Here is a 19,194-nt window from a genome sequence, read left to right as displayed (position 1 = left end):
AAGTGCTAGTTTACTCACCCGGAGTGCAATCGACCACATCGTGCGAGCTTTTGCCACATATTGTGTAAGCTGGACTAGAGTGCGAATTGGCCTTTTCGGGACTATAGGAACCAGGTGCTAAATTTAAAAACAAGCATATAAAAATAATATGAATTTATTTTTCAAATCATAGGAAAAAAATGCTTTGTGGGCAAGCTTTATCATACTAAAACTGAAAGCTTTACTTATTAACCACAGAAAATATTTATTATGTAAAAATTATTACATTAAGAAAAGCTAATGTGCTTATTACACAAAACAAATTAAGACTCCAAACAAAAAACAAATGAAAATTATTATTTTTTAAATTGATATTCTTATTGAGTTCATTACCTGGAGTTCCCTTATCGAAGTGTATTTTAGTACGTCTACCAAATGAGTAACGCGGTGAATTCTTTTTCGCTAACGAAACCCTCTCGGGCCGATAGCTATTGGGCGCTGTGTGTTTTATTGTCATTTCGATCGAGATTTGGGTTAGTAGACAAATCACAACAAATATCAGGAAAATTTTGAGTTTTTTATTTAGATTTTTTGTTTTTGGAAAAAAAAATTAATTGTAAGAAACATAAGATTGTATTAAAAAAAATTTCATTTTATCAAAGTGATCCAATAATAAAAATATATGTGTGCGAATTATGCAAATAAATTAAAGCTTTATAGCAGATATGAACTTAGACAATTATATCAATTGCTCTCATGTGTCTTGTGCTGGGAATGAAAGCATCGCTTGCATAGTGAATGTATTTACAGAATATTGAGTAAAATATATGAATTTTTTGTACATTTAAAAACTACACACAAACAAATTAATTGTTTCCTTCAAAACGAAATTTTATACCAACGAAGTTTTTATGAACGTTACCACTTTAACGATAGCTTCATTGGGCTAAAATTTCGTTTCCGTGAGAAGAAATTAATTTTTGTTTACTTATGGTATGACCTGTGATGATATAATTATATTAGGAACTATATATTCTATAGAATATAGAGAATATTGTAGACATTAAAAAAAATTGTAAATTAGATTGGCATCAATCTATTAATGAATTGCTAAACTATTATCAAAATTTCTGACGGTGTTATCTCTGAAATCGAACTAAAAAAATTGATACGAAATAATAGTTGTTGGTTGTTGTATTAAAATTTGAATAAAGAACAAGTATATATGGCCGTAAGTTCGGCCAGGCCGAATCTTATGTACCCTCCGCCATGGATTGCGTAGAAACTTCTACGAAAGGCTGTCATCGACAATCGAATTACTTGGGTTGTGGTATCTTAAAACTTCTTAACATCGTTTTCTAAATTGTGAGTTAGTCCATACGTGGTATGTATTAGACAATACGTAGAGAGCCAGAATTGAAATATGGGGGTCGCTTATATGGGGCTATATACAATTATGAACTTGATATGGACCAATTTTTGTGTGATTGGGGATCGATTTATCTGATGGCTATATATAACTATAGAACGATATGGACCTAGTTAGGCATGATTGTTAACGGCAATATACGATCACAATGTATTAAATTTCAACTGACTCGTATGAAATTTGCTCCTCCAAGAGGCTCCAAAACCAAATCTCGGGATCGGTTTATATGGTGGCTATATATGAATATGGACTGATATGGACCACTTTTGGCATAGTTGTTAAATATCATATACTACCACCACGTACCAAATTTCAACCAGATCGGATGAATTTTGCTTCTCCAAAAGACACCGGAGGTCAAATCTGGGGATCGGTTTATATGGGGGCTATATATAATTATGGACCGATATGGACCAATTTTTGCATGGTTATTAGAGGCCGTAAACTAACATCAGGTACCAAATTTCAACCGGATCGGATGAATTTTGCCCCTCCAAGAGGCTCCGGAGGTCAAATCTGGGGATCGGTTTATATGGGGGCTATATATAATTATGGACCGATATGGACCAATTTTTGCATGGTTGTTAGAGGCCGTATACTAACATCAGGTACCAAATTTCAACCGGATTGGATGAATTTTGCCCCTCCAAAAGTCTCCGGAGGTCAAATCTGGGGATCGGTTTATATGGCGGCTATATATAATTATGGACCGATATGGGCCAATTTTTGCATGGTTGTTAGAGACCATATATTAACATCAGGTACCAAATTTCAATCGGATCGGATGAATTTTGCCCCTCCAAGAGGCTCCGGAGGTCAAATCTGGGGATCGGTTTATATGGGGGCTATATATAATTATGGACCGATATGGACCAATTTTTGCATGGTTGTTAAAGACCGTATACTTAGACCACGTACCAAATTTCAACCGGATCGGATTAATTTTGCTGCTCCGGGAGGCTCCCCAAGCCAAATTTGGGGATCGGTTTATATGGGGGCTACACGTAAACGTGGTCCGATATGGCCCATTTTCAATACCATCCGACCTACATCAATAACAACTACTTGTGCCGAGTTTCAAGTCGATAGCTTGTTTCGTTCGGAAGTTAGCGTGATTTCCACAGACGGACGGACAGCCGGACAGACGGACGGACGGACAGACGGACAGACGGACGGACATACTTAGATCGACTCAGAATTTCACCACGACCCAGAATATATATACTTTATGGGGTCTTAGAGCAATATTTCGATGTGTTACAAACGGAATGACAAAGTTAATATACCCCCATCCTATGGTGGAGGGTATAAAATATACCCCCATCCTATGGTGGAGGGTATAAAAATAAGCAATTTATTTATTTACTTTTACATTACTTCGATAATAATTCTGATTTTTTAAATACATTTTTAAGGAATTTTCAACAAAAGAAAATCTTTTCTATTAAAGGAAACTTTATATAAAATTACTAGTAAAGAATTTGAATTTATATAAAAACTAAGATTTTCTAATTTATATTTACAATGTATTATATATAAAGGAATTTTCTACAATCAAAAAACTTTTCTATTAAACGAAACTTTATAAAAAAAAATACTATTAAATAATTTGCATTTATTTAAAAGCCAAGAATTTTTAAAATAAATTGTATGTTTTTAATTAAAAACCTGAATTCATAAGTAAGATCACGAAATACGTTTGCTGATTTCGGCGTTCACATACCTTCAAAATCTTAGTTACGTCCTTTACAATTTTATACACAGAAAAAAATTTCACCAAAATATTTCCAATTAAACGTTTAATTGAAATATTAAATTAAAAATTTAATTGATTCAACCAATTCTTTAATTAAAACAAAAATTCATAGTATCAATTAATTTTTTATTTGGATCAATTAATTTTTTAATTGACTTCGGTGATTTATACTATCAATTTCATCAATCAATTAATTTCGTGATTGAATCCAAACATTTTTTTGTGTATATGAGCATATCGTATTGGACAACAACATAAAGGAATTGCTATTATTAAGATACTGAAAAGAAAATGTTAGATACTAATCTACACAACCCTAGCCATACATGTTTCCTTGCTGGCTTGATCGAATTTACATAGACTTCAGTATAGATCTGGCGAGGGCAGATGACACAGTTTGAGTCTTATATGCTAACTTCTAATGCCAGTCAGATAGTAAGGGTAAGACGGCACTATATGTTAAGTTAGGTTAGATATTTATGTTAGTTCATTGTGGTGTGGTGAACTTCTTTCTTATCACCGAGTGCTGCCAGATTCTATATTTGGATCAATGACAAAGGACCTCCTTTTTCTAACCGAGTCCACATTGCGGTAAAACCACTAGAAAAGCTATGAAACACTCAGAGATGTCCCCACCATTACTGAGAGGGGATAATCCCATATTGAAAAATTTTTTGGTATTTGGTCGAAACTGCTATTGAATCCATGACCCTTTGGGGATATAAATGGGGTTCATATTTGTATACCCTTAAAATATGAAACCAGAAGATATTTACTTATGGAGCTTATATAAAAAATAGTCTATTTAGCACATTTCCTCGGCGATAACACCGGTCAAAACGGGCTACCATGGAGAATAATGTGGCAAAACTCAGACTAGATCAGAATTCACGGTTCAAGACAAAGTACAACATGAACGAACAGATGATGTTGACTTCAATCACGAAATTAATTGATCCAATTAATTTTTAACTTGAATTGACTTGAATCATAGAAATGATAGTATCAATTAAAAAATTAATTGATTCTATTGATTTGTCTGATAGATTTTTTAATTGAAAAATTTATTGAATCAATAGAATTTTTAATTGGAAAAATTTTCGTGAATTTTTTTGTGTATGGACAGAATTTAGGAGTAGCAGGAACAACAAAAACACTATCTACAATACCCTAAACAAAAGCAGAACAGCTGAAATAAGAAAGTGAGAAATATGCAAATTAGAAGGCCCTTCGCAGAAAAAAATGGAGCACTATTTCAGCAGGATTGTAAGGGAAAGAGGCAGTACCAACTGCTTACAAAACAACCGAATCAGCGCTGATTTTTGTGGGCGATGTCCCGATTTAGAGCAGCTTGTACATAGCGCTGATATAATTGCTCATTTTAATAGAAATATTGCTCAGAAGTGATATATAATCTTGAGTATACCATTGTTGGTGCATCTATGTTATACTGGTTGCAATAACGTAAACGAACAATCACAAACTAGTTTGATTACTCGTTTACGTTATTGCATCCGATTCATGTAGTGTGGATGCACTGCCTACTTTATTGTATGCCAAAAAGCGCAACTAAACTCTTACTGCTTTTTGCTGGGTTGATAATTCTGATGGGGAATATAAATTTGAAGACACATTTATGGTGAATAGGAGAGACAAACATACACAAAGGACATGACGCAAGGGGCCGATTAAAGAGAGTTGTTTTCTTTAAATAAAGTTACTTTACATCGGTTTGCGTGTGTCCAATAATGTGTTCTATAAATAAAACTGCTTAACAGTATGGGTTGCTTGTGCGTTGATGGCTATATCGATAATTGTGGTAATGACCATAAAGAGATACGTGGCAAACACGCTATCGTTATAAACTGTATGGTCCGCGGTTTGAATCTCTTTCTGAATGAAAAATACACAGAAAAAAATTTGCTTAGTTAAACTAACGCTAAATTTAACATATTTTTATTGGAAAAAATTTATTTGCTAGTAGTTAAATTTCATTTTTTTCTTTTTTTTGAAATTTTCTACAGCTTAATGAAATCTTACTTTTTTTAAATATGTCTAAAAAAAATGTATGATCTAAACCAAAGAAGATTTTCGTACGACTCCCAAAAATAACAGGTTGGCTGATACGTCCCCGGTCTGAAACATAGATGGCGTCGCTAGTATTAAATGCATATTATTTTTATATAGTACCAACGTTCAAATGATTCGTGTCAAAAGTTGACGTCTGTAAGTCAATTAGTTTGTGAGACAGAGCGTCTTTTGTGAAGCAACTTTTGTTAATGTGAAAAAAATGGAAAAAAAGGAATTTCGTGTGTTGATAAAATACTGTTTTCTGAAGGGGAAAAATGCGGTGGAAGTAAAAACTTGGCTTGATAATGAGTTTCCGGACTCTGCCCCAGGGAAATCAACAATAATTAATTGGTATGAAAAATTCATTCATTTGGCCAAAAACAACAACGTGTTGATGATTCTGAGCGGTGTTTGCAGCTGTTAACTCGTAATATACTCGAGTTTTTCCCTCGATATGTGACAATGGATGAAACATGGCTCCATCACTACACTCCTGAGTCCAATCGACAGTCGGCTGAGTGGACAACGACCGGTGAACCGTCTTCGAAGCGTGGAAAGACTCAAAAGTCCGATGGCAAAGTAATTGCCTCTGTTTTTTGGGACGCGCATGGAATAATTATCGATTATATTTAGAAGGAAAAAACCATCAACAGTGACTATTATATGGCGTTATTGGAGCGTTTGAAGGTCGAAATCGCGGCAAGACGGCCCGATATGAAGAAGAAAAAAGTGTTGTTCCACCAAGACAACGCACCGTGCCACAAGTCATTGAGAACGATGGCAAAAATTCATGAATTGGGCTTCGAATTGCTTCCCCACCCATCGTATTCTCCAGATCTGGCCCCCAGCGACTTTTTTTGTTCTCAGACCTCAAAAAGATGCACGCAGGGAAAAAATTTGGCTGCAATGAAGAGGTGCTCGCCGAAACTTAGGCCTATTTTGAAGCAAAGCCGAAGGAGTACTACAAAAATGGTATCATTGTATCGCTCTTGAAGGGAACTATGTTGAAAAATAAAAACGAATTTTGACAAAAAAAAAAAATGTGTTTTTCTTTGTTAGACCGGAATTGAGAAAGATGTTAGTGGAGATGCAACTAGCCAGAGAATAAAAAAACAAGTATATACGGCCGTAAGTTCGGCCAGGCTGAATCTTATGTACCCTCCTCCATGGATTGCGTAGAAACTTCTACGAAAGACTGTCATCGACAATCGAATTACTTGGGTTGTGGTATCTTAAAACTTCTTAACATCGTTTTCTAAATTGTGCGTTAGTCCATACGTGGTATATATTAGACAAATAAGTTATGTATAGGTAAGTCTACAAATAATTACGAATCGATATAGACTTTTGCACGGTACGTAGGGAGCCAGAATTGAAATATGGGGGTCGCTTATATTGGGGCTATATACAATTATGAACTTGATATGGACCAATTTTTGTGTGATTGGGGATCGATTTATCTGATGGCTATATATAACTGTACACCGATATGGACCTAGTTAGGCATGGTTGTTAACGGCCGGTCAACTGACTCGTATGAAATTTGCTCCTCCAAGAGGCTCCAAAACCAAATCTCGGGATCGGTTTATATGGGGACTACATATGATTATGGACTGATATGGACCACTTTTGGCATAGTTGTTAAATATCATATACTACCACCACGTACCAAATTTCAACCAGATCGGATTAATTTTGCTTCTCCAAAAGGCAACGAAGGTCAAATCTGAGGATCGGTTTATATGGCGGCTATATATAATTATGGACTGATATGAACCAATTCCTGCATTGTTGTTGGATACCATATACTAACTTCAGGTACCAAATTTCAACCGAATCGGATGAATTTTGCTCTTCCAAGAGGCTCCGGTGGTCAAATCTGGGAATCGGTTTTATAGGGCCTATATATAATTATGGACCAATTTCGACCAATTTTTGCATGGGTGTTTGAGGCCATATATTAATACCACGTACCAAATTTCAACTGAATCAGATGAATTTTGGTCTTCCTAGAGGCTCCGGAGGTTAAATCTGGTGATCGATTTATATGGGGGCTATATATAATTATGGACCGATGTGGACCAATTTTTGCATGGTCTTTAGAGACCATATATTAACACCATGTATTAAATTTCAGTCGGATCGGATGAAATTTGCTTCTCTTAGAGGATTCGCAAACCAAATTTGGGGGTCCGTTTATGTGGGGGCTATACGAAAAAGTGGACCGATGTGGACCAATTTTTGCATGGTTGTTAGAGACCATATACTAACACCATGTATCAAATTTCAGCCGGATCGGATGAAATATGCTTCTGTTAGAGGCTCCACAAGCCAAATCTGAGGGTCCCTTTATATGGGGGCTATACGTAAAAGTGGACCGATATGGCCCATTTGCAATACCATCCGACCTACATCAATAACAACTACTTGTGCAAAGTTTCAAGTCGATAGCTTGTTTCCTTCGGAAGTTAGCGTGATTTCAACAAACGGACGGACGGACATGCTCAGATCGACTCAGAATTTCACCACGACCCAGAATATATATACTTTATGGGGTCTGAGAGCAATATTTCGATGTGTTACAAACGGAATGACAAAGTTAATATACCCCCCATCCTATGGTGGAGGGTATAATAATAATTGTTTTCACGTTCTGTAAAAGAGGGAACGCTTATCACAAAAATATCTCTATACAAACAAGTATAGAGGTATCTTTGTGATAAACGATGGTTGTTTCTCTAAAATTTCGTTCGGGAGGAAATATTTTCTTTTTTGTACGATTTTTTTTAAAGAGTACGAAAATTTTTCGTCAAAGTTCATTTCCATAAAAAATAAGAAACGTTTCACAAAACCGTGTAGAATAAATTTCATTAAAAGAATGTAACATTTCGTACATTTAAAGAAAAGTTTAAATGTTTTCGTTTTTTTACGAAGAGAATTTCTTTGGCATAAAATTGAGAGAATGGCCTCGTTCATCAACATAAGCTGCTGTAAGTTTTCTTTTTTACCGATCGATTTAGTATAAAAAAAACTAGAGTAAGGAAACTTCAGAACATCGAGGAAAATGTATCTGATATATTGACAACACTGGAAATCCGAACAATTTTACCAATATAAACGAAATGCTGAAAAAGTTGTCTGACTAGACTTGAGCAAAAGTAATTGAAAGAAAACGACTATAGAAAATATATCTGTATATCTATCACCTTCACCTCCTAAGATATTCCCACAAAGTGCAAATATAAAATATATTTTTGATTTAAAATTATTTACAAAAAGTTGGCCAACACATACCAACCACTTTATAGTAGCATACAAAACACACATACAAAAAAAAAGGAAACACATAATAACATTTAAGAAAAATTTGAAATTGGAAAAAAATCAAAAATGGTTACCTGGTGTCTTAATTAAAATTACTTTGAATTTTATTCGAAACGTGTACTGAGGAGCACGGGGTTTGATCACATCGAGAGGAACAACTCGATAATGATTAGGACCTAAAAGGAGGATTTATATAGAAATCGGCCAGCAAGCGATTAATTGGGAAAGCCAATTTCGAAAAAACGCGGAATGGGAATTGGAGGATATTGAAAAAGAAAATAAAAAAATACGATTATTAATAATTTTTTTTATGGAAATATATGCTATGTTCTCTAAGTTCTACATTTTCCAAATATTGCCTAAGTGCTAAAGAATTCTAGAGAAAAACTACAATACTTTTGTAACTACACTACAGAGCTATGTGTGGAAAATATTTTCGTGGGTCTTTGTAATGATAATTGGTTGTTACCTTAAAGAATTTAGAAAAAGACAACTCATGAGATATATATAAAAAGGAGGGATGACATTATACACTGAAAGAAAATTACACACATGATGATATATGAGATGCACCAAGCATTTTTAGCTGCTGGATGATAAGAGGCCCGGGTGTTTCTTTGTGTTGAGGATGCAAAACACGCACACTTATTAAGAATTTCAAGATGATTGACGGGGACATTTACAAAGATGGACAAAGACGAGGAAGCTCTTAAACACTAACCCCATAACCATAACCCATTCAGTTTTCAATGTGCTACATCCAATATGCAAATTATTAATGATTTACCCCCAAATTTTGTACAAGAATGTTTTTATTTTTTCAATTTCATCCCCAGTGACAATTGTATAATAATTCAAATTGGAACTCCATTTCACTTACCTGGTGTGGTATTCAATTTATCCACTGCCAATTTTTGACCAAATGTATATTTGGCCGTTGATTGTTTGACAGCTTTCACAGCCTTTTCCACATCATATTCCCCTGGGGCTGGTGTACAAAATTTCGACATTTCTTTATGGCGACTTTGAAGTGAGGCTGCTGGTGGGGTATCTTTGCCTTTATTGCCCAAACCGGTTACGTTATACTTGGCTGGTCCTTCGCCCAAGGATTGAACGGTCGAGCGATGTTTTTGACCAAAGGTAAATGATGGAGCAGCGTGTTTGCGAGAATCAAGTACTTTGGTACCTTTGTTTTCACGTAGGGAGAAAATGTTTAAAGTTTTGATTTTGTTTATTGTAAACTAATTTTTAATGTTTTTTGATTACCTATTAAATTGGGTAATGCTACCGCTGCTGGTCCAGGTGTTGCAGTTTCAGCAGCAATTGGTCCACGTCTGACGGTCGGTGTCCAGGGCCTTTGTTCGAAACCAGCTACCATAGCTGTGTGTCCTTAAAATACGCAGCAAGAGTGATTTTCTTGAGCTGGAAATAAAATGATTAAAATTAATACATAAATTTGTATTTATTTAAGTCTATGGATTACAATCCTTACAGACTAGCAATTTTATAAATAAATTAAATTTAAGATAATTGTGTTGTTGTTGTAATAATCCCCAAAGTGCATAATATCCCCAACCAAGAGAAAAATGCCCAGTTTGGGGAAAAATCCCCTAATCTGACAACACTGACAGCAACCACGTCGTTTGTAAGTAAGGAATCAACTTGTGAATTCAGCATATCTCTAAAAATAGATTTCAATCTTTTGTTGCAGTAATGTAATAACAAATTGAAATCGAAAAACTAAGGGCGTTTTCGTTTCGCAAAAAATATGTTGCCTTGGCGTTACACTACTTTTTCACTCATTGCTTTTTCGCCAAAATGATATTGTCATTCCAAAGTTATTGTTAATTCATAATATTGTGAGGGATACCGGATCCAAAATCTAAGATAGTGTCCTTGATATTTTGCAATCAATTTGGAGAATGTTGCACCTTTTTTCCCAATCGAAATCGCCATAAGATTAAGGGATTGTAGCTATATGAGAAGATGATGCACAGTGGTGGTGAAAAAATGATTCAACTTGGGAGAAATGATTCTCGTATGTAATTTCCATAAGAAATTAGCATATAAGACCCAGACAGATCTTACTAGAAACTATGGAAATGTGGATTAGCCAACACTGAAACATATGTATAGTCAGGCTTGTAAGATGGCTATCTGGCATTTTCTTTTCAATAGCATAATAAAACCAATTCCTTAATCTTCATGTCCAATTGCAATTAATATAAAGTAATTCATTTGGACGAAAAACCAGCCTGCGTTGATATCAGGCTAACATAAAAAGTGGTTTGTTTTCTTTAAATAAAGTTTATTTAAATCGGTTGGTATATGCCAAACAATATGGTCTATAAATAGAAATGTTTGACTATTGATGGCTATATCGATATAGTGATTAATTTAGGAGACAAATTTTGAAGATTAATAATTTGAATCTTGGCAAACTAGCAAAAATATATTGGAATTTATTTCAAGAAAATATAGCCCTGAATTAAATTTTTAGAAAGTATCAAATGGTAGATGCCTGTGTACCACATATGATACACTTCTCTTAACAATAAGAGTTCCATGTTCCTATATGAAGCTCAAAGATAAGGGACATAAAAAGTATTTTATATTACGATAAAATGTTTCTCATTGTTCTATACACTAAAGAAAAATTCAAATTTCTTAGAAATTATAATTTACCTTTCGAACCTGCCCTTGAGTGTCCTAATATTCAAAAGAGCTCTCAAATGAACTGTTAATATTCTCATAAATGGGTCATAAAATGAATTTTGGTAATAAAAAAATACCTCATAATAATAGAAGCCATATAGCACATGAATATTGATAAATATATAATAAAGAATTAACTTTTCTAATAGATGAGTAGCTACAAAGATATTAGGGTAGGACGAAGAAATTGGAGGTATATAACATACGCTATTTGTATACATTCAATGTAAATTGTAACGCAATGTGGTGAGATGAAAATATTTGAGAAGAAGTATAAATATGTTGGCTATTTGATAATTTGATAATCACAAAAACGTCATGATCATCAACGTTCTGAATATATTAAATTCTTGACGTGTGTTGGATGTGCTTTTGACTTTGCTGTAATAAAAGCCCCCGGTCTGACACATAGATGGCGTCGCTAGTATTAAATGCATATTATTTTTATATAGTACCAACCTTCAAATGATTCGTGTCAAAATTTGACGTCTGTAAGTCAATTAGTTTGTAAGATAGAGCGTCTTTTGTGAAACAACTTTTGTTATTTTGAAAAAAAAAATGAAAAAAAGGAATTTCGTGTTTTGATAAAATACTGTTTTGAAGGGAAAAATACGGTGGAAGCAACGGTGGCTTGATAATGAGTTTCCGGGCTCTGCCCCAGTGAAATCAACAATAATTGATTGGTATGCAAAATTCAAGCGTGGTGAAATGAGCACGGAGGACGGTGAACGCAGTTGACGCCCGAAAGAAGTGGTTACCAACGAAAACATCAAAAAAATCATCGAAATGATTTTGAATGACCGTAAAATGAAGTTGATCGAGATAGCAGAGGCCTTAAAGATATCAAAGGAACGTGTTGGTCATATCATTCATCAATATTTGGATATGCGGAAGCTCTGTGCAAAATGGGTGCCGCGCGAGCTCACATTTGACCAAAAACAACAACGTGTTGATGATTCTGAGCGGTGTTTGCAGCTGTTAACTCGTAATACACCCGAGATTTTCCGTCGATATGTGACAATGGATGAAACATGGATCCATCACTACACTCCTGAGTCCAATCGACAGTCGGTTGAGTGGACAGCGACCGGTGAACCGTCTCCGAAGCGTGGAAAGACTCAAAATTCCGCTGGCAAAGTAATGGCCTCTGTTTTTTGGGATGCGCATGGAATAATTTTTATCGATTATCTTGAGAAGGGAAAAACCATCAACAGTGACTATTATATGGCGTTATTGCTGCGTTTGAAGGTCGAAATCGCGGCAAAATGGCTCCTTATGAAGAAGAAAAAAGTGTTGTTCCACCAAGACAACGCACCGTCCAGATCTGGCTCCCAGCGACTTTTTCTTGTTCTCAGACCTCAAAAGGATGCTCGCAGGGAAAAAATTTGGCTGCAATGAAGAGGTGATCGCCGAAACTGAGGCCTATTTTGAGGCAACCCCGAAGGAGTACTACCAAAATTGTATCAAAAAATTTGAAAGTCGTTATAATCGTTGTATCGCTCTTGAAGGGAACTATGTTGAATAATAAAAACCAATTTTGACAAAAAAAACGTGTTTTTCTTTGTTAGACCGGGGACTTATCAGCCAACCTGTTGACTCACCCACCTTACCACATATTCTAACCCTTTCACTGTCGATGTCCACTTAGAAGGACATTCGAAAAAGACAACAAATTCTATTTTCCCACTAAGTTTATATTTATTTCTCGATGTTATTTTAAAGTAGAGGCTTTAATCCAAATAAGCTATAAATATTTCCATATTGGTGAGAACTAAAATACATTTTTATAGACTTATTCAACAATAAACTAAAAAATATGAAAATTTGAGACAATTTTTCTACTGTATGTTTCTAGTAAATGGACATTTGTACAAAAACTATAGCTATTTTGTCGGGTTCTTTTTTGTGTTTTTTCTCACACTTTGAAAGATATTATGGGCCAAATAGCGCTTCTTTTCGTAGGGCCATTTGGTCACAATTCAAGAATCAAGTTTTCAGAACAAGCTCATATAGGTTAGGTGGCAGCCCGATGTATCAGGCTCACTTAGACTATTCAGTCCATTGTGATGCCACATTGGTGAACTTCTCTCTTATCACCGAGTGCTGCCCGATTCCATGTTAAGGTCAATGACAAGGGACCTCCTTGTTATAGCCGAGTCCGAACGGCGTTCCACATTGCAGTGAAACCACTTAGAAAAGCTTTGAAACCCTCAGAAATGTCAGCATTACTGAGGTGGGATAATCCACCACTGAAAAACTTTTTGGTGTTCGGTCGAAGCAGGAATCCAACCCACGACCTTGTATATACAAGGCGGGCATGCTAACCATTGCACCACGGTGGCTCCCAACAAGCTCATATAGCTCTTGAAGTAATAGAGGTAGGATCTCAAAATGACAATTATTGTTTTACATGCTGTTAGTACTAGTAAAAACATAAGAAAAATTAAGGTTCCTAACATTAGGTTTATTTCGGTAGTGAAAGGGTTAACATAGTCGTAAAAGCTCGATTCTTTTATATTTCTTAATTTTTTTTTTTAGAAATTCCAACTACCCACCCTATTATTTGTCCCTAATATTATCCAACTAGCCTTTGCATGCAATGGCATTCTGCCAATATTCCTTTTTGTTCATATCCATAGTTATCATGTTGGGGTAGAGTTCAATGGAATGTCTATAGAATTGCAAATGAAATAATTTCTCATATTTATATAAAAACTTTCCTTGAAACACTTAAGTCTAGTTGCTGTATATGAATTTATGCGGTTGTTTTTTGGAACACTTTTATGTTGTTTTTGTTTGGATTGGTTGTTTAGCAACTTGAAGTTTAACCAATTTCTAGAATAACACCCAATAACAGTCAGCAATAAAAAGGTTTACCGGTGGCCAGGCTGTCATTGCACTGCAGCAAGTAGATAGCACCTCAATTAGGTTGGTATTGTCTGCAGAGGCGTGTTTTCTTTTGTTTTAATTTTTGAAAAATTATTTATTCCAAACTTTGAACATTGTGGGCTGATACTTTGGAAAAGTAGCTCAAGACTATGGAAAATGGTTACCTTAAAGAAAACCGAACAAGTAAGAAGAGCGTCAAATATACTAGAGCTGAATCTTATAAACAATTTACAATGCATTTGAATCACACACAAAAAAAAATTTTTTTTTTATTCAATCACGAAATTAATTGATCAAATAAATGTTTAATTGAAATGTCTTCAACCACAAAAATGATAGTATCAATTAAAAAATTTATTGAAGTTCAATTAAAAAAGTTATTTATCCAATTAAAAAATTAATTGATACTACTAATTTTTGCGATTGATTTTTGTTTCAATTAAAAAATTAGTTGAATCAATTTTAATTTAACATTTTTTAAAACTGAATTAAAATTTTAATTGGAAAAATTTTCGTGAATTTTTTTCTGTGCAGTGGTCGGTTTCCACTTGTCAGTACGTTTTCTATGATGATTACAGCTTCTATAGAGAATCCTGTTTGTTATTTTAGTAGAAGCATTTTCTAGTCAACTTATTTGTATTCAGATGATATCACCCTCCATAAGATCCCATTGATTTTGAGACTGTGTTGTGGGCTGAAGTTTGCATTCCCAACGGGGTGAATGTTTTATTCCTGGAGTTGCAACTCTATGCTCTCTTGGAGATTTAATTAGCTTTCCTTTGCTAATGGAATCGAAAGGAATTTAAGCAATACGTTCAGTTGCAGTTTTATACATCATCGGGAAACATTGAAAATGTTTGTTGCAAAAATATTGTTTTCTCGACAAACATAAACATTCTTGCTGACATCAGATACATAATATGCGAGAAAATAATATGGTTGCCACAAACATACTCTTGAAACATGTTTGGAACTGATTATATTACTTGTATGGGTGAGTTTTCGAGATGGATGAATATCACACACACACAAAGAAAATTTCATTAAAATTGAGTCAACGAAAAGTTTTCATTGATATATTGAAACTTTTTCATTACGACAATGAAAATATTCGTTATTCATAGTACGAAACGTTTCGTATTTATTAGAGGTCTGCATCGAATAACTTTTCACTACATGTATGCAATTCGCTGTCGAATATAGTACATACAATGTCTTTCTCTCAGAGCGCAAGTAGTGAAGTGAAGAGAACACTTGCTTGTCAAATACCACCAAGTACTTATCCGAAACAATATGTGTTCCGAAAAAAAGGAACAATAAAAATGCAAGTACTTGAGAAAAAGTACAACATGGATTCTCTTCACTTCACGTTGTACCACAAGTATTTCTCAGTTATGTACGAAGCAAAACTATCCATTGTTCTTAATCATAGATATGTATGTATGTCACATATATCATATATTTATGTATGTCACACACTTACCTTAACGTTTGCCGTTCTTTATAACAAACCGAAAACATATATTATGGAGAGTAACTGTTTTTTTGTATTTCGGAAACTGCACGTGGTACATGGAGTACTCTATGAAGTTTTGTTCTCGCAACATACTCGACGTGATCACTCTGAGTACACTTCAATAAGAGAGAAAGAGGAATATGTGTTTGTTGGTAGCGAAGACATCAGAGTACCAACAAGAAGTTACTCGTGGCTTTTGGTGTTCATCAAAATGTGTACCAATTGTTTTGCGACTCTCTCAAATAGATGTACTCATGTAGCAAGTACACGTGTACTCTTCATTTACAAATGAAATTGTGCAGACCTCTAGTATTTATTTCATTGACTCAATTTTAATGTAACATTTCGTTAATATAGCGAAGTTTTTTCTACAAGTGTTGCATGCGGGTATGCTAAGTTTGTCATTCCGCTTGTAACACATCGAAAGTCTCAGACCCCATAGGGTGTATATATCCGGAGTCAAGGTCAAATTCTGAGTAGATCCACCGTTGTCTGTCCGTCTATTGAAATCACATTAATTTCCTAATAAAACAAGCTACTAATGTCAAACTTTGTACAAATACTTGTTATTGATGTAGGTCGGATGGTATTGCAACTGACCATATCGTACCACTCTTATGTATAGCCATCACATAAAACGACTTCCGGGGCCTCTTGGAGGAGCATAATAATATCACGTACCGATTCGGTTGATCGGTACGTCATGTTAGTATGTGCCTTCTAACAACCCTGCAAAATTTTTACCATGTCGGTTCATAATTATGTATGAACCTCTCCCATATGTCCCGACTCCCCAAGATTCAACATTGGAAGCCTCATGGAGGAACAAATCCGATCCGATTGAAACTTGGTCCTCTCTATACCATGCGAAATTTGGTTCATATCGGTGCCAAAGTCGGTCTTAAAATATATACTCCCTTTCGGTAGACAGATATTATTCAACCTTCGCCATTCCTCTTCACCCACTCAATCACCTTGCCAGGTGCCAAGTCCGCCATACCTGTAGAAATCCTTTTGACGGTCGTTTGTGCTGGTGTTGGCAGCTTCAACTGCTCGTGCTAAACTACCCAAATGTTAAGGATAATGATACGTGTCTCCTAAATCGATTATTGACTACCGATATCGGGGTACTGCTTCCTGAAAAAGGGAGTGTATCACGCCGTAAAGGTGCATGCACCACCCACACTGCAGCCCTATCTGCAATGCCCAAGACATAAATTTACTCTGCGAGGACTACACCTAATCTGGAGGAAAGCCAAAATCCCTAAAATAAAATGAAGATATTTGATAATGCTGCCTTCAGACTCACGAGAGGGTGTCCCAGCAATAAAATATTGGCTTATATTTATGTTCTTAAAAGTTCTTGAGAAGATGCATGCTGCTCCTGCATACGAACTCCAATCGCCACAATTAGTAGCTATCACATCGATGATTCTGAAATCACAAACTCTTGGGCAGTTCATGGAACTTGCGGCAATCTAATCACAGTTGTACTTCAAAGCCTTCTGGCGAACAATTCGAGTCGTGTCGATTTCGTGTTCCATGAAGAGGTAGTTATTGAACGTACCCGATGGTTAGCACGATTACTTTGTATACGCAGGGTCATGAATTGAATCCCATTTCTGATCGAACACTCAAATGGGTTTTAGCGCTAGTTTATAATCTATCAATAGACGTGGTGAAATTTCTTAGTGTATCAAAAATTCTCCAAATGGATTCTCACTTATTGCATACATGGCAGATTATTCTCAACATTGCATGATGTCTGATTTTCTATAGAAATGCTAAATTTTAAAACATTTTCCCTAAGGAACATTTTGCTCCAAGTATCTCAATAAATGAAACATAGTTTATAGTTGAAGGACACTTTTATAATTGACATACATAATTCCAAATATCTAATTTATAGGAAGCCAATGCCAAAAACTAGTACATTTTCAATCTATCAATCACATTTGAAATTCCAAAAAAAAAAAAGCACCCGTTTCCTTTGTAGTCGTCGGACGAGATTTTCTGTAGCATGCAAACTCTCAGCCTACCTTGATAAATTTTCAATTCTCGTAGGTTATTAAAATTTGGAGCGCGATACTGCATGTTGGCATATCGAATACAAAGTTCTAGTTCTTATTTTTTCTACTTTAGTTTTCTTGAAAGACACCCATTGATGGGTTTGTTAGTTTTGACCTTCTTTTAGCATTTTTCCATGTAGACTTTCAACGTGAAACTAGAAATTTGTGGTTGTTTATTTTGTGAGTCTTTTTTGTTTTCTTTACTATCCCACCAAACAGTTAAGCAGTCAACCTTTCCAGTCATAACAATCAGGCAATGGGGTTTCCGCCAATTTACAAAAACAAAAAATATATATATTACGTGCCGACAGACAGTCAGGCAGACGGGCGGACAGAAATATTCGCATATCACGATATGCTTACAATACGAGCTAAAGGATATGAACCTTTCCTCTTTAAAAAGGAAAACTAGTGAAAATTAACGATTTTTTTAACAAATACAGAAGCTTGGGAAAATTTTTCATTTTACATGCTTTTAAGAATTGTTTAATAAAAATAAATATGAATAAAAATATAAATATTATTAACATTATTATTATTTCAGCTTAAAATCATGCGTTGACTAAACTACAAGAGTAGCTTAACCAACAGAGGAAAATTATGTTTGTCAAATTGATTTGGACACAGCCCTTTAGACTGCAAGATGGTTGGATGGAATTACCACATTCCTCATCAGCATTTTCTACTTGCAGCAAACTATCAGCCAATTACCAGACTAAATTCTGATAAATCACTAAACACAATGTGAGATACACTCGAACCTCCACGACAAAACTTTTTTGATAGTCGACTTTGCCTTCATGAATTTTTGTACAAACATTTCACTTTTCCTTATTAATATTTAGATTTAAATTATATCTAAAGTTACTTTTCATTCATCTTATATATGAATTTTCTCATATAACCTTCGATTGATTTTTTCTACATGAGGGTAAAACAAATGTCTTAAAAAATATTGTGGAATTATATAGCATACTTTTGGGCGGAATAATATTTCAAACATTCCACCATGCTCACCACGACAATGTCGTGAATGGAGAAATATTTGAGCGAACAACCTGGTACGGAATTGGAGCAATCGTTGTTGATGTTATTGTTTGTTGACTTTTAATAATATTTTAGAAAAGGGGATCCATATATACTACGTGCAATGACATGGACAAACTTCTGTGCTTGGTCAATAAAGGGTTATCATATAAGAAATTGCAAAATACATAAATTATAAGTTAGTCCATATGGAGTCTATGTTAAGGCCGGTACTCTGTTCGGTTTTCGTGTTGAAACTCCAAACAAAACCAAAAATGCGAAAAACTAGCGAAACTTTTTCCATTTGTGGTACTTTGTTTTTTTTTCGAGTTGAAAAACTGACGTTTGTAGCATGGCGCCATTTGCAATGTGAATTAAGAAATAATTTACTTATTAAAACTATTTGTGTGGGTTTATAACG

General features: G+C 34.9%; 1 protein-coding gene across 11 annotated transcripts in view; it reads right to left on the bottom strand.

Annotated features, from left to right (window-relative positions):
- Positions 1-19,194, bottom strand: part of LOC142226453 (uncharacterized) — a 122,830-nt gene that overhangs the window by 12,995 nt on the left and 90,641 nt on the right. For 8 of the 11 annotated variants that reach the window (XM_075296491.1, XM_075296492.1, XM_075296481.1 and 5 more), the window contains exons 3-7: positions 9,825-9,980; positions 9,439-9,744; positions 8,633-8,734; positions 373-477; positions 19-117 (exon numbers count right to left, since the gene is read on the bottom strand). In XM_075296491.1, coding sequence (XP_075152606.1) covers positions 19-117; positions 373-477; positions 8,633-8,734; positions 9,439-9,744; positions 9,825-9,936 — 724 coding nt within the window. In that variant the 5' untranslated portion in view covers positions 9,937-9,980. The remainder of the gene's footprint in view (positions 1-18; positions 118-372; positions 478-8,632; positions 8,735-9,438; positions 9,745-9,824; positions 9,981-19,194) is intronic. The other 3 variants (XM_075296485.1, XM_075296484.1, XM_075296489.1) reach the window with 3 other exon arrangements.

This window comes from Haematobia irritans, chromosome 2, assembly GCF_050003625.1.
Source record: "Haematobia irritans isolate KBUSLIRL chromosome 2, ASM5000362v1, whole genome shotgun sequence".
NCBI classification, from domain to species: Eukaryota; Metazoa; Arthropoda; class Insecta; order Diptera; family Muscidae; genus Haematobia; species Haematobia irritans.
Note: the sequence above shows the minus strand (reverse complement) of the source record. Positions and strands in the feature narration are given on the sequence as shown.